Below are 16,080 nucleotides of genomic sequence, written 5' to 3' on the forward strand. Positions count from 1 at the left end.
GAAGAGGGAAGTAAATCAGCAGCAGCTAGGGTTTGACTGCGAGAAATTTCTGATCGCGTGAGTTTGTGAATCAATCATCGAATCCGTGGATTTCGCTTATCGAAAAGCGCCCCACAAAGGATCTGGTTTTATACCTTTGCATCCCGCAACTTTCGCTTCTCTCAGATTAACCCTCCCCACAAAAAATTCGATGCAAATCTGGAGAGAGAGAGAGTGTGTGTGTGTGTGTGACAACCACTGAGTGTGTGCGTGCCTTTTCGAACGTTGGCGTGTTTGCTTCTGCTTCTCGATTATTATTTTTTGGTTTGGTAGGGGTTTTTCAACTTTTTATTTTTTCTTCTTCTTCTTCTTATTGTGAGTTTGAAGAATTTGGGTTTGATTGTGTTCGAGTGTTAGGTTCTTTGTCGAATTGTATGCAATCTGGAGGCAGTGGTGGAGGGCCCGCCCGGAATCCGGGCATGGGTCCCGGTGGTCGGACCAACTCCACGTCATCTGCTGCGTCTCCGTCTTCTTCGTCTTCTTCTGTGCAACAGCAGCAGCTGGCATCTAGGCAGGTAAAGGATTCTGAAAGTGGATTTGGTTCGTTTAGAGGAGTACGATACTCTCTCTTTAGTTATTTGTTAGTGTTTACCTCCAGCCTCTTTGAAGTACGTGTGTTGTTTATCAGCGCCGCTGATAAATTAATGTGTTTTTTTTATATGGCAGCAACATCAGCTGAGAAACTCAGAGGGAAATGATGGCATGTTTGCGTATCATGCTGGTGGGATGATGGGAGGTGGCAGCTTTGGTTCTCCCTCTGGCTCTATGCGACAGCCTCAGCAACCTAGGAAGTTCTTTGACTCTCCTCAACTACAGCAGCAACATGGTGAGGGCCAGCAAAGTATTAATCCAATGCAGCAAGCCTATATTCAGTTTGCTTTACAAGCTCAGCAACAAAAGGCACATCAGCAAGCTAGAATGGGAATTATGATGGGTTCTTCAAAGGATCAAGATGCACGGATGGGTGTGTTGAATATGCAGGAAATGATGCCCATGCAGACATCTAATATGGCCCAGGCCTCGTCGCTAGGCCATCGGGTGAACAGCTTGCTCACGGTGAAAGGCAGATGGGTTCAGGTCCTCAACAAAGGAACGAAACAAAACCTCATCCTCAGCAGGCTGGAACGGGGCAACTAATGCCTGGAAATATCATAAGGCCAATGCAGGCACCACAGGCGATGCAGGGTGTCAATAACATGGGATCCAACCAACTCGCACATTCACAGCAGTGGCAGGCGATGCAGACATGGGCGCGTGAGCGTAATATTGATCTCTCACATCCTGCTAACGCCAACCAGATGTCGCACATACTTCAGGCAAGAATGGCTGCCCAACAGAAAGCTATTGAAGGCAATGTGGCTTCACAGTCACCAGCTATGCCAGTCTCTAGCCAGCCGGTTTCATCTTCAGCGGTTCCAGGTGAGAATTCACCTCGTGCTAACTCTGCTAGTGATTTCTCTGGGCAGTCAGGAGGACCAGCGAAGGCCAGACATGCAAACTCATTTGCCTCGACTTCCAGTCCCAGAATGGTGAACCCTGCTGCGAGTCCCTTCTCCCAAGGGAGAGATAATCCTATGTATCCTCGACATTTAGCGCAGCCTACAAATGGGGTGCAGTCAGGAAATTCCCTGCAGACGTCTGCAAATGACGCACATGTTCTGGATCAGAAAAAACGTTTAGGTTCTTCTGAAAATTTGCAGATGCAACAGCCTAGGCAGCTAAATGCACCGACTCCAAATCTAGCAGCTCCATCTGATGCTGGCCCACTCAGTAATTCTTCCCGTCAGAGTGGACAGGGGACCCAACAAGCACAACAGCGATCAGGGTTTACTAAACAACAACTTCATGTTCTCAAAGCCCAGATACTTGCATTTAGGCGTTTGAAGGTTTTCCAGCTGTCTTTTCCTCATTTGTTTCTATTATGTATATGTTGCTGGGGATTTATCACTGCCGTCATTTACGGTTCTGCAATTCACGCTCATTGATTATCTTTTTTCTTTTTACTTGACAGAAAGGAGAAGGTTCTTTGCCTCAGGAGCTTCTTAAAGCTATTGCCCCACCACCGCTTGAACTGCAGACGCAGAGGCAAGTTTCTCCTGTGAGGTTACAAGTTCAGGATAGATCTACAGACAAAACTGTAGAAGACCAAGCAAGGTTGCTGGAGTCTGGAAAAGAGTCTCAGGCTGCTGCTTCTTCAAATGGACAGATATTTTCTAAAGAGGAAGAGAATCTTAGAGATACAGAAGTACCTTTGGCGAAGAGCCACAGCCAATTATTTCAAAACCGGGGAAAAGAACCTGCTTCTATTGATGCGGTTACGAAACTGGAGCAACAAACTGATGTATTTCCTGTTAAGTCAGACCAAGGAGCAGAGGCTAGTACTCAACAGACTCCTAGAAGTGATTCTAATGCTGATAAGGGAAAAGCTGTTGCATCTGATGGAGACCAATCTAATGTTCCTTCACAAGCAAACACTCCCCAGCAGCACAAGGATACAGCCTCTGCCAGGAAATATCATGGACCGTTGTTTGATTTTCCCTTTTTCACTCGAAAACATGACTCTTATGGGTCTGCAACAGCCAATGCTAATAACAATCTCACGTTGGCATATGATATTAAAGATCTGATTTGTGAAGAAGGTGCAGAGTTCTTTAATAAGAAAAGAGCAGACAGTTTGAAGAAGATAAATGGTCTACTAGCAAAAAATTTGGAAAGGAAAAGGATTAGGCCTGATCTTGTTTTGCGGCTTCAAATTGAAGAGAAAAAGCTTAGGCTACGGGATCTTCAGTCTCGTGTTAGAGATGAAGTGGATCGACAGCAACAGGAGATAATGTCCATGCCTGATAGGCCATACCGTAAATTTGTGAGGTTGTGTGAACGTCAACGCCTTGAAATGAATAGACAAGTATTGGCCAGCCAGAAAGCTGTTAGAGAGAAGCAGCTGAAAACCATTTTTCAGTGGCGTAAGAAACTCCTTGAGGCTCACTGGGCTATACGTGATGCACGCACTGCTCGTAACAGGGGAGTGGCCAAATACCATGAAAAGATGTTGAGAGAGTTCTCAAAGAGAAAAGATGATGGCCGGAACAAAAGGATGGAGGCCTTGAAAAACAATGATGTAGAAAGGTACAGGGAGATGTTGTTGGAACAGCAAACAAATATACCTGGTGATGCTGCTGAAAGATATGCTGTTCTCTCTTCATTTTTGACCCAAACCGAAGATTATCTCCATAAACTTGGAGGTAAGATTACTGCCACAAAGAATCAACAGGAAGTGGAGGAGGCAGCGAATGCTGCAGCAGTTGCAGCTAGATTGCAGGTATGCATACTGCTTTCTCTACGCCACTTCTATTTTTCCCGTACTCCCTGTAGATAACTCTACAAATTCAGCTTAAATGTTGACTATGCTTATCTGTTTCTGTTCTTGATGCAGGGCCTGTCAGAAGAGGAGGTCAGGGCAGCAGCTGCTTGTGCTCGGGAAGAAGTTGTGATCAGAAATAGATTTATGGAAATGAATGCGCCAAAAGATAATTCATCTGTCAACAAGTAAGTCATTACTCACCAAAAATAATTTAGACGGGGAAATAGCAAAGTACTAGTTGTTACTCATAATTTATCAGCCAATACAACTGTGTGCTTAAAAAGTTCATGCTTATCTGTAAAATACCGACACTTAGACTGTACACGACGTACAATAAGCAATAGTCTCCTTGGATGCTGTCTTTAGAATGTTCTTTACCCGTTTTGTTATGTCTTTCGCTAGGTATTATACTCTGGCTCATGCTGTAAACGAACTGGTTGTGAGACAACCTTCAATGCTTCAAGCTGGAACTTTGCGCGATTACCAGCTGGTATCTCCTTCATCCAGACTCTATGTATTGTGAATTTCTTTTTTTCTGTTGTGCCACATGTTGCTGGTTTCTAAGGCTTTCCGCTCGGTGTCATTCAGGTTGGATTGCAATGGATGCTCTCGTTGTATAATAACAAATTAAATGGGATCTTGGCTGATGAGATGGGTCTTGGAAAAACTGTGCAGGTTAAGTCTGCTCTCAGTTTTCAGGAACTCCTGGATTTACTTTACTTTTGCCTTTGGCGAGCAATGCATTATACTTTGTCGGCGCTGATTGTTTTCAGTCTTCGCCGTGCAGGTAATGGCACTGATTGCTTACCTTATGGAGTTTAAGGGCAATTATGGACCACATCTCATCATCGTTCCCAATGCTGTTCTAGTGAACTGGAAGGTTTGTGTTTTCTACAAGGCCTCGCCTATAATTTTTCACAGAAACCCTGCATCAGCTTATAACCAGTGTTTTTTTCGAGACGAGACCGCAAGTCTCTAACTCATAGTTACTCAACTCACTTCTCCAATACCCCACAAATCTCTTTATCCTTTTTTTCTTAACGTTTACTCTAGAGAGCTAGCTGTTAGTTGTGGTGACATGGCCATCTCCGGTTGGTCAGCTCTTCTGTGTTCCTTTGAATGCTTATCAGCATTTGCTATCTTTTCTTTTGCAGAGTGAACTCCATACTTGGCTGCCATCTGTTTCATGCATATATTATGTTGGTACAAAGGATCAACGTTCAAAATTGTTCGCTCAGGTAATTTTAAAAAAAAAGCTGTGTTTACTCCAGATTTTGTTTTGAAATTGTTGATTGACACATCCCCTGGTCTCATAAACACAGGAAGTTTGCGCCATGAAGTTCAATGTCCTCGTTACAACTTATGAGTTCATTATGTATGATCGATCAAAACTCTCAAAAGTTGATTGGAAATACATCATAATTGATGAAGCACAACGGATGAAGGACAGAGAGTCTGTTTTGGCCCGAGATCTTGACCGGTACCGCTGCCAACGGAGATTACTTCTCACTGGGACACCTTTACAGGTTGGTAACAGTACATCTAACAACTAAAAACCAAGATTCTTTGAGTTTTCATATTATGTTTAGTAAATAGATGAATCTTATTGTGCTTTTATTAAATCCTGTAGAACGATCTGAAAGAGCTGTGGTCATTATTGAATCTGCTCCTTCCTGATGTCTTTGACAATCGAAAAGCATTTCATGATTGGTTCGCGCAACCCTTTCAAAGAGAAGGTCCTGCGCATAATATAGAGGATGACTGGCTGGAAACTGAGAAAAAGGTCATTGTCATTCACAGGCTTCATCAAATTTTAGAGCCGTTCATGCTTAGACGTCGTGTTGAGGATGTTGAAGGTTCACTTCCCCCTAAGGTAGGTTCTGTGGTATTAGCTGCCGTTATATTTTCGCCTAGATGATTCTTCTGATAATGCTTTCGGCTGCAGGTTTCCGTAGTTTTAAGATGTAGAATGTCTGCTATACAGAGTGCCGTTTATGATTGGATTAAAGCTACCGGAACTCTAAGAGTTGATCCAGACGATGAAAAACTTAGGACTCAGAAGAGTTCGATCTACCAAGCCAAGATATACAGAACTTTAAATAATAGGTGCATGGAGTTGAGGAAAACATGTAATCATCCTTTGCTCAATTATCCATATTTCAATGATCTTTCCAAGGATTTTCTCGTGAGGTCATGTGGAAAATTGTGGATTCTGGATAGAATTCTTATAAAGCTACAGAGGACAGGCCATCGGGTGTTGCTCTTCAGTACGATGACGAAACTCCTTGATATCTTGGAAGAGTATTTGCAATGGCGGAGGCTTGTATACAGAAGAATAGATGGGACTACCAGCCTAGAAGATCGGGAATCAGCTATTGTGGATTTCAATGATCCTGATACTGATTGTTTTATTTTCCTGCTTAGTATACGTGCAGCTGGAAGGGGTCTCAACCTTCAGACTGCTGACACAGTTGTGATATATGATCCGGATCCAAACCCCAAGAATGAGGAACAAGCAGTTGCCAGAGCCCATCGTATTGGGCAGACAAGGGAAGTAAAAGTAATTTATATGGAGGCAGTTGTTGAAAAATTTTCCAGCCATCAAAAGGAGGACGAGCTTAGAAGTGGTAGTTCAATAGACGTAGAGGATGATTTGGCTGGGAAAGACCGGTATATAGGATCTATTGAGGGTCTCATTAGGAATAATATTCAACAGTACAAGATCGACATGGCTGATGAAGTCATTAATGCTGGGCGTTTTGACCAAAGGACGACTCATGAAGAGCGGCGTATGACATTGGAGACTTTATTGCATGATGAAGAGAGATATCAAGAAACTGTCCATGATGTACCTTCTCTCCATGAGGTGAACAGGATGATTGCCAGAAGCGAGGAGGAAGTGGAGTTATTTGATCAGATGGATGAAGAATTTGACTGGACCGAGGAGATGACTTCTCATGAGCAGGTGCCTAAGTGGCTTCGAGCTAGCACCAGAGAGGTGGATACTACCGTTGCTGATTTGTCTAAGAAACCGTCAAAGAACATGTTATCGAGCAGTAATCTGATCGTGCAAACTGCTGGGCCTGGAGGTGAGAGAAAAAGGGGTCGGCCCAAGAGCAAAAAGATTAACTACAAGGAAATTGAAGATGACATTGGAGGATACTCTGAGGAAAGCTCTGAGGAAAGGAACATTGATTCTGGGAATGAAGAAGAGGGAGACATTGAACAATTTGATGATGATGAACTAATTGGTGCTCTTGGTAATCACCAAACCAACAAAGACGAATCTGATGGAGAGAACCCTGTCCGCGGTTATGATTATCCTCAGCGGTCTGGTTGTTATAAAAAAATTACTCCACGGGATGATGCTGGTTCTTCAGGATCTTCGCCAGAAAGTCATAGATCGAAAGAGATGGCTTCTCCAGTTTCTTCACGAAAGTTTGGGTCTTTGTCTGCATTGGACACTAGGCCAGGTTCTGTCTCAAAAAGACTGGTAGGCACCTGGTCCTGTCTCGCAGGCCTCTCTACTTCTTTATAGTTTGTGTAATTTTTGCTTCTTTAATTTTGTTGAACAGGTGGATGATACAGAAGATGGGGAAATAGCAGCATCGGGGGATTCTCACATAGATCTCCAACGATCAGGAAGTTGGGCCCATGAGCGTGATGAAGGAGAAGAACAGGTTTTGCAACCTACAATAAAGCGGAAACGGAGTATTCGTCTAAGACCCCGTCAAACAGGAGAAAGAATAGACGGTACTGATATGCCTGTAGCTCAGCCATTGCAAGTCGATCGTAGCTATCGATCAAAATTGAGGACAGTTGTTGACTCGCATGGTTCAAGACAAGAACAGAGTGATTCATCCTCGAGACTGAGGAGTTTACCTGGAAAGAAGGTAGCTAATACTTCCAAGCTTCATGTATCATCACCAAAATCTGGTAGATTGAATACTACACAGCCTCCCCTGGAGGACAACACTGAAGCTGCCAGAGAAACATGGGATGGAACTAGTCCTATTGGCTCTTCAAATGCAGGTGCAAGAATGTCCCACAACATACAAAAACGGGTATGTTCTGTCAAATAGAATAAAATTTCATTGCATTCTCTCTTATATTGTCGATGTTTCAGTAAATCTATTTTGTATGGTTGGTCTGAACTCACCCATTGCTTGCATGTGCAGTGCAAAACGGTCATTAGCAAACTCCAAAGGAGAATCGACAAAGAAGGTCAGCAGATTGTGCCTATGCTGACAAATTTGTGGAAGAGAATTCAGACTGGTTATGCAGCTGGAGGTGTAAATAATCTTTTGGAACTGCGAGAGATAGATCACCGGTTAGAAAGGCTAGAGTACGCAGGGGTTATGGAACTCGCATCTGACGTGCAGTATATGCTAAGAGGAGCAATGCAGTTCTATGGATTCTCGCACGAGGTTTAGTTTTTGCAGCTCTTTGGATTTTGTGTTTTTGATATATATAAATGGGTTTTAATAAAGGTGGAAAAAATCGTGCGCAGGTGAGATCTGAAGCAAGGAAGGTTCACAACCTGTTCTTTGATCTACTGAAAATGTCTTTTCCAGATTCAGATTTTCGGGAAGCAAGGAATGCACTTTCCTTCTCTGGACCAACCCCAACGTTGGTATCTACACTGTCCCCAAGAGCAGTAGGTATTAATCAGGGGAAGAAGCAAAAGCCGGTAAATGAAGAGGAACCGGAGCCAAGCTCCCCTCAGAGGCCTCAACAACGAGAGAATTCAAGGATCAGAGTACAGATACCTCAGAAAGAAACAAAGCTTGGCGGGACATCAAGCCACAACGACGACTCTCCAATTTTAGCTCATCCAGGGGAACTAGTAATCTGCAAGAAGAAGAGGAAAGACAGAGAAAAATCTGCTCCAAGAACCAGAACCGCCGGATCCAGCAGCCCGGTGTCACCTCCAGCAATGGTAGGTCGTGGTCTTAGAAGTCCGGTGTCTGGTTCAGGTACAAGGGAGACAAAGCTAGCACAGCAGCAAAGATGGCCAAACCAAGGCACTCATCCAAACAACAGCGGTGCGGCTGGTGATTCAGTGGGATGGGCTAATCCGGTGAAGAGGTTAAGGACGGATTCTGGTAAAAGAAGGCCGAGCCATTTATAGACAGATTAAGCCTCCTTTATCCTTAGTGCTTAGAGGTGTGATATGTAATGTGGCAATTGAAAGCAATGTAGCAGCGAGTCTTGGACCTTTTTGTAAACAAATAATAATTTCTGTAGATCTCCTTTCTTGGTATGTTTCTGTTTAGAAGAATATGTCCTTTTGTTCGCAGTATCCTCCCATCTTTAGATATGTTCCTTGTTTGATCAAAAAAACAAACAAAATGAGATGTATTCATGTCTAAATTGTTGTAAGACTGCAAATTGGTACATGTTATTTACATTTGAAGCAAAGAGAGTTTCAATGATCCTAAAGAATTAAACAAGTGTTTACACATTTACAGAGGAAAGTGTTTTTCTCCTCCATGCAATGAACATGAATGGATTATAATTTTGGAAATAAACTAAATCAAAGTACAAAGAAGAAAGATTGGATATTGTAACGAAGTCATCAAGGATCGGCTTTTCCAGCAATTTCATCGTTGTCATCGGAGTCTGAACCACGTTCGCTCATGCTATCATCATCATCGTCATCACTTGAGATCTCCTCAGGTGCTCCAATGTCCTCTGGTTTAGCATACCTCTTGCAATATTCTTGAAATGTCAAAGACACCAACCAATGTGTCAATGAGAGGTTGAATAGAATAGAGAAGCAAGTTGGAAGAAAGAGTGAGCGAGATGAACCTTTGACTTTCAGTTCGTAGGCAGGACGGTCTCGCATCAAGAGAGAGGCAGCTTCACCATTGAAAGGATCAGATGGGTTTGGATATAGAAGCAGTTGAGGAAGGAATGACTCGAAGACATTGATTAGATCTGATCAAACAAAAACAGATCAAGTTTAGTGGATGCAATCATCATCAAGGCATAAAGAAAAAAAGAAAAAGACAGAGAGAATATATATATAAATTACCAAACATTGGACTCCATGTCTGGTTTATTACATCTAAGCAAACTGCGCCAGAACTGCCAAAAAAAAACATGAGAAGCATATATAGGTTGAGAGAGTGATCAAGATTGGTAAATGATAAGCTCAGTGACTTACGATTCATCAACATTGGGGTGATAAATCTTGTTAACGAAACCAACAGAAGGAGATTTGTAAGGATAAGCTTCAGGGAGTTCGACTTTGATCTTCCACACACCTCCTTCGTAAAGACCTTCACACAACAAACAACAACAAAGATAATCATCTATGAAGATCATATACATCATCAAAGTTAAAGAACAGCCATCATGATAAATCCCAATTCAGTTCTTATTACATAGAGCAGACCGTGAATCTATGAAGACTCTTATTCTATCGACAAGTAGCTTATGAAGACAAGAACAAAATCAAAGAGTTTTTTTGGGAGGGATTACTGTCAGTGGGGCCATGGAAAGTGACATAGAACATATGCAAATCGTCGTTGACAGTATCCACCTTGTAATCACTCATCATCCTGATTGATACAAGAAGAAGAGATCATCATCAACAGATCCAATATGTATATTAAAAAAAAAAAAAAGAAGAGCCAAATCGTGAGATGAATTCGATGAACTAGATAGAGCATTGAGCACAGACAATTTCATCATGTCCATCTCTCGGCGTTTGCTCGGCGAAGCCATGTCCGATTCTCCTTTCTTCTTCTTCTTCTGGTTTGATAGATAGAGAGGGAGAGAGAGAAGAAAATGATTCTATGAGACAATGAAATGGACATTTGCCTTATTACCATCTGTCCCATTTTTTTTTTTTTTTTTTTTACTCTTTTAATTAAGAGTCAAATACGTTACCTCTTTTATTATTTTAAACATTAATATCTGATTATTGACTAATTATATCACAACAAGCCAAAAAACATATTATATTATTTTCTCCTATTTATTCTGTTTTGTTTTGTTTTGCATAATTCCTATTTATTCTGTTGTCAAATGGTATTACGTTAGTCTCCAGAAAATCTTCTATTTTCAAATTTAAACACAACCGCACTACTCTCAGTTACTCGAATAGTAGAGATGTCTGATCAATTTTATCACTGCAACAATAAAATATAGGCTGTTTCCTTATTTTTTCTGTTTTTCTGTTTATGTTATATATCTCTTATCTTAGTTTTGAATTAATTTTTTTTTTAAAAAAAAAAACTGATTACTATACGTTTAAGTTGGAAAAAATAAATATTGCCCTCGGTTATAACCTGATCAAGCCAATCGGCTATGATTTGTGATCTATCGGATCCAATACTTAGGGCATGACTGGTTTTCCCGCTACCACCCGCAAACACAACTTTTGCGCTTAGTAGCGGTTGTTGGCGTTTTGCAACAATCAATCAAACCGCTCTAAACTGTTTCAAACCGCTTTAAACTTCTTAAATTTAAAAGTTGGTTCCAGTTAACGTTTACGGTTGCGGGAAGGTAAAAAAATTTCTTTATTTTAAACAACATAAATACAAAAATAAAAATTTTAAATTGAAATAATAGAAATACTAATATTTTTATAATTATATAAATTATATAAAATATAAATACTTAGGGCATGACTGGTTTTCCCGCTACCACCCGCAAACACAACTTTTGCGCTTAGTAGCGGTTGTTGGCGTTTTGCAACAATCAATCAAACCGCTCTAAACTGTTTCAAACCGCTTTAAACTTCTTAAATTTAAAAGTTGGTTCCAGTTAACGTTTACGGTTGCGGGAAGGTAAAAAAATTTCTTTATTTTAAACAACATAAATACAAAAATAAAAATTTTAAATTGAAATAATAGAAATACTAATATTTTTATAATTATATAAATTATATAAAATATAAATACTTAGGGCATGACTGGTTTTCCCGCTACCACCCGCAAACACAACTTTTGCGCTTAGTAGCGGTTGTTGGCGTTTTGCAACAATCAATCAAACCGCTCTAAACTGTTTCAAACCGCTTTAAACTTCTTAAATTTAAAAGTTGGTTCCAGTTAACGTTTACGGTTGCGGGAAGGTAAAAAAAATTTCTTTTTTTTTAAACAACATAAATACAAAAATAAAAATTTTAAATTGAAATAATAGAAATACTAATATTTTTATAATTATATAAATTATATAAAATATAAATATTATTAATTTATTATTTAACCGCTGTTGTATTTTATGGTTAACTAGTCATAAGTGTCCCGCAAACACATTAATTTCTAACTGCAGTACCAGTCGTATAAATCTCTTAAAACCGGTTAAAATCGCAATCATCCGCATTTGTAAACTCCCGTCTCCCGCAATTGCAGCTACTGCGATTACACCAATCTAGGATCGTATGGCATGAACTGTAACTGAGGATTTTTATTTTATAAACAAAATTGATAAAATTCGTAAATAATATAATTTTCTTAAACTGGAAATATTTTATTTAGTTGCTCCGTTTACATTTATCATTTCTGGTGACCGCGTTTATTCTTATTAACAAAATTTTAATAATTTTTTTTTGAACACTCAACAAATTATCAATTAATTAAACAAGATAAAAAAAAACATGATGATGATAAGTGGCATCTTGTCTTAATCTTATCCACTGTTGCCGTGAGGCCCTTAACAACTAAGGATTAGTACATTAATTATACTTATACAATCGTATACAAATCAAACTCTCAACTCATTAATAGTTTCCATTTATAGCGAACATTTCTTATTCAGAGGCAAATGAACCTTTGAACGAAAAACTATTTATCATACAAGGGAGAACTTTCTAAGAAGAATGATGGTGGATAAGTGATATTTTTATAAACCAAAAAGGACGATGACTTATTGCAAAAGAAATGTGAGCAAATGCCTTCAGTCAAAAAAAGAAAAAGAAATGTGAGCAATAACTTAAGACGAGTTACGATTGTTGAAGACGCGTCGACAATAAATTAGGTTTCTTTGTCCTTTTTCGTGAAGACTATTTACGTGTCCACATGCATGAACTAAATCCTCACTCAAATTTCTTAACACACACCATTAGCAATTATTCAGCAAAAATTATTTTCAAAACAATGTAAAGTAAAGAAAGACATAAAAAGAACCATCATCAAACACGTTCTTTTTGTTTGGTCTACTCAATGGTCAGGATTGAATCTGACAGACTCCTTGTAGATAAGCTCCTTTATGTGTTCTTCCGTGCATGAAGGATTCTCGAAATCAAAGCTGAAAGGAGCCGGCCACATAGTGGTACAGTGATAAGTAAGCATGTCCAAGAGCTTCATCGACTACACACACAACATAAATGTTCATAAGCCTAAAGAAAACTGCAAAAGCCCAGGGCCGGCTCAATGATGTCATGGTCCCTGGGGCAAAAAAAAATTTTAATTTATAAACTTTTGGTTTTTTTAAAAAAATCTGATAGATATATGTTTTTTTTTTCAAAATACGAGAAGTATTTTTAAAAATAAATCTATGGAAATAAAAAAAATCCTTTCATGTAAAAAAAATTGGACCTTTTTTCTTATTTTTAATATAAAAATACAGTGGCGGATGTACGTTGCTCAGGAAGGTGGCAAGTGCCACCATGAAATTTTTAAAATTTGTTTAATATACGTACCTAAATTTTAGTTATTTTTCTTTAATGAATATCATTTTCTAGCTAATTTTTTGAGTTTATGTATGACTTGCCCCCACCAAAAACTAATTCTACATCCGCCACTGTAAAAATACATGTATTTTTTTTTAAATGGGGCCCTTATCTATTAAGAAATAGGGGGACAACGGATTGGGCCCGGGGCGGTCGCACCTCTCGCCCCCCCTATGTAAGCCGGCCCTGCAAAAGCCTCATGAATGTTTTGTCTTGTTGTTATTACCTGAGACGCGCCAGTTTGGATCAAAGATGAGCATTCTCTCCAGCAAATCGATAGCAGAAGGTGGCATCTTTGGAAACCTAGCAGCAAACTGTTGTTTCGGGTATCGAGGAAGTTTAATGCCTCACGTATCTTCTTGCGTTGTCGCTGCGAAGGAAACCGAGACTGGAGTTGTCTGGAGAGCCTACAAGCTGTATATTCAACAAGTGAGGGTGTTTTTTCAGACAAGGTGGAAAAAAAAACTGATGCTTATTTTACCTCTGTGATAAGCCTAAGCTGATGAACATAGTCTTTGCCAGGAAACAAAGGTTGTCCCGTCATGATTTCGCTGAGTATGCAACCAGCAGACCATATATCGATAGCTGCGGTGTACTCTGAGCAGTTAAGAAGCAACTCAGGAGCTCTGTACCAACGTGTGACGACATATTCAGTCATGAAGTCTGTGTCTGAAGTTGTTCTCGCAAGCCCCTAAATCGCCAATCTTGAGCTCTGTGTTTCGAGTTAAGCAGCACGTTGCTTGGCCTTAGATCACGATGTAATATGTTGGCTGAGTGCACGTACTTGAGTCTTCTTACGAGCTGGTACACAATGAACTGTAAAAAGGAAGCTAAGTAAATAATGAATAAAGATCATACCAGAGAGATCAGATTAGACTTACACGGCATTGATCATGGCTTAAGGTTTGGTTAGAACGTAGGATTCGCTGAAGATCAGTGTCCATTAACTCATAGACAATGTAGACATCGTTGAGAGATATCTCGTTGCGGAGGGCTTACAATATCTTTGATGGCTATGACCTGAAGAATCAAACCAAGGCCTGAAGATGAGAAGATTAAAGAAAAAACAGAGGAAACAGAGTAAGTATCCGCTGTTTATCTCGTTCTTGAAGATCAATAAACTACCAAAAATATAGATAAAGAAAATCAATATGAGAAATGATGAATAAGGTTTTTTACATTCTCATGATCCATATGCCTGAGAAGCTTGATTTCACGTAGAGTTTCTCTTAGCATCAATAATGTTATCAAAAGCATTACCGATCTTTTTAATGGTCACCTTCTCTCCATTCACTGAGTTCACCGCAGCACTGAAACTCAAGAATCAAGAACCAATGAGCATTCAAAAAAGAAGAAGGCTTTGGTGAGAAGAAGAGAGCTTACCAGACAATACCCCAAGCACCTCTACAAATGGGACATATGGGAGGGACATACTTTCTTGAAACTTCAAAGAGCTGTCCATAAACGTTGTACTGAATATAACGGCCTCCGTGTGTAGGTACAACTTTGATGCAATGGTCGGTAGAACCAGAGCTTGATTCTCCTCCAAACATGATGCAATTAATCAGACCAAGAACCAGAGAGAAAGAGAGAGACATAGAAGAAGGGCTTTGTTGAAGTTCCCTAAGGTCCTTCTTGAAGACACTAAATCCATGTGAAGAGAAAGAAGCTTTGTTTATCAACTCTCTCTCTCTCTCTCTCTCTCTCAAGTGACTCGTGAGTCTAAAGAGCATGAAAAATTGTACTTGTATGGGTCACAAGAAGTAGTGTCACTCTGTTTTGCTCAATACTGCAAATTTCATGTGTTGCTACTAATTGCACCAATCTATCAATCATTTCTGATTTTTGTTTTTTGGTAAAATAATCATTTCTGGTTTGATTTGATCCTTTGATTGAAAATTTGAAATTGGTTTATAGAAAGATTAATATTTTGGGGGAAAAAAAGAGCTTAGATCTTTATGACCAACAATGTTCGTATCTAATAGTAGAGCAAAGAATTAATTCCATTGTGTTTCATGCTTAAACAACATTTGGTCCAAACTACATTTGATAACAGTTTTTTTTTCAAGTTGGTTAACTGAGAAATATAAATAGACAGTTATACGACTGACAGTTCTACATACACTATAAATATTTACTTATAATTAATTACATATGATCTACGTAAATCTTGCAGTATGTTGTCGATCTCTTGCAGTATGCTGCCGATCTTTTGTAAATTTTATTTTTACTAATTTGCATAACTCACTATTTTTGGGAGTCGAATTCCCAACAAACTAAAACGTTTTTTTTTTACCAAAAGCTTCGATTTCTTGTAAATCTTTTTTTTTTTTTAACTAATTTGCATAACTCACATTTTTTGGGAAAAACTTTTTGCCAATTATCTTTTCGTGTGATATGTTAAGCATCAGATGCTTGCTAACTGTAAACTAGTTCGAAAACAGAGAAAAATGCTAGGTTCGATTATTGTATCCCGGATCAAAGTTTGTTGGCACAAAAAGAAAAGAAAAGGCTTTACATGTAGTGCCCTTTTCATATATCGTAAAAAAGAGACACGTTTCATACGATAAATTAAACATGGAACTTTTAAAAATGAAATGTCAACTCACGGAAGCTTAAAAATCAGATTCATAAATCAGAAAGCGAAGGCAGTATATTTTGGTTGCTAATGAGAAATATCGGTTCGGACTTTGTTTTACCTCCGATCATCAATCTCCGCTACGAATTTCGCGCGCCGGTAGACTAGGTTTACCTGCAATGAAATTGTTTAGCCACGTCACGCAGCTTTTGTTGGCCTAATCTTAGAAATAGCTACGATTCAGATTACGACACGTCACGCAGCTTTTGTTGTGAACAGTCAGATCTAGTGTAGATTAGATAAACAGAGAGAATAATAGTTTAGCCAAGATTTAGGTGATAGATTAGAAGATTAATAGTCAGACAAGAGAGAATAGAGAATAAGAGATTAAGACTCGTAAACAAAAAAGGCTCTATGTAA

The 16,080-nt window shown here is 39.4% G+C and overlaps 2 protein-coding genes and 1 pseudogene across 2 annotated transcripts; 1 reads left to right on the forward strand and 2 right to left on the reverse strand.

Moving 5' to 3' along the window:
* The first annotated feature begins 12 nt into the window (after positions 1–12).
* LOC111202348 (ATP-dependent helicase BRM) lies at positions 13–8,663 on the forward strand. Its single transcript, XM_048752709.1, is given in 16 exon segments — positions 13–308; positions 397–554; positions 706–1,063; positions 1,066–1,925; positions 2,051–3,358; positions 3,473–3,585; positions 3,803–3,890; positions 3,989–4,075; positions 4,188–4,280; positions 4,555–4,638; positions 4,723–4,926; positions 5,031–5,273; positions 5,346–6,893; positions 6,976–7,464; positions 7,579–7,827; positions 7,911–8,663. Coding segments are annotated over 15 exon segments (6,486 nt in total). The 5' UTR covers positions 13–308; positions 397–413; the 3' UTR covers positions 8,532–8,663.
* A 78-nt stretch (positions 8,664–8,741) lies between these two features.
* On the reverse strand, positions 8,742–10,236 carry LOC106429623 (ubiquitin-conjugating enzyme E2 6). The gene is made up of 6 exons (XM_048752712.1): positions 10,089–10,236; positions 9,887–9,966; positions 9,570–9,684; positions 9,438–9,490; positions 9,212–9,340; positions 8,742–9,121 (listed from the first exon to the last, which is right to left on the reverse strand). Exons 1-6 carry the CDS (start codon positions 10,130–10,132, stop codon positions 8,979–8,981), a joined length of 564 nt encoding a protein of 187 aa, XP_048608669.1. The 5' UTR covers positions 10,133–10,236; the 3' UTR covers positions 8,742–8,978.
* A 2,198-nt stretch (positions 10,237–12,434) lies between these two features.
* LOC106429627 lies at positions 12,435–14,793 on the reverse strand (annotated as a pseudogene).
* Positions 14,794–16,080: the final 1,287 nt, after the last annotated feature.

This window comes from Brassica napus, chromosome C3 (assembly GCF_020379485.1).
Source record: "Brassica napus cultivar Da-Ae chromosome C3, Da-Ae, whole genome shotgun sequence".
NCBI classification, from domain to species: Eukaryota; Viridiplantae; Streptophyta; class Magnoliopsida; order Brassicales; family Brassicaceae; genus Brassica; species Brassica napus.

What these genes read in the sequence shown, in the direction of transcription:
- LOC106429623 (XM_048752712.1), bottom strand. Translation starts at nt 10,132, where the DNA reads ATGGCTTCGCCGAGCAAACGCCGAGAGATGGACATGATGAAATT. An exon ending in GAGATGGACATGATGAAATT is followed by an intron (nt 9,967 to 10,088) that starts GTCTGTGCTCAA and finishes TGTATCAATCAG; the next exon opens with GATGATGAGTGATTACAAGG. An exon ending in TTTCCATGGCCCCACTGACA is followed by an intron (nt 9,685 to 9,886) that starts GTAATCCCTCCC and finishes TGTTGTGTGAAG; the next exon opens with GTCTTTACGAAGGAGGTGTG.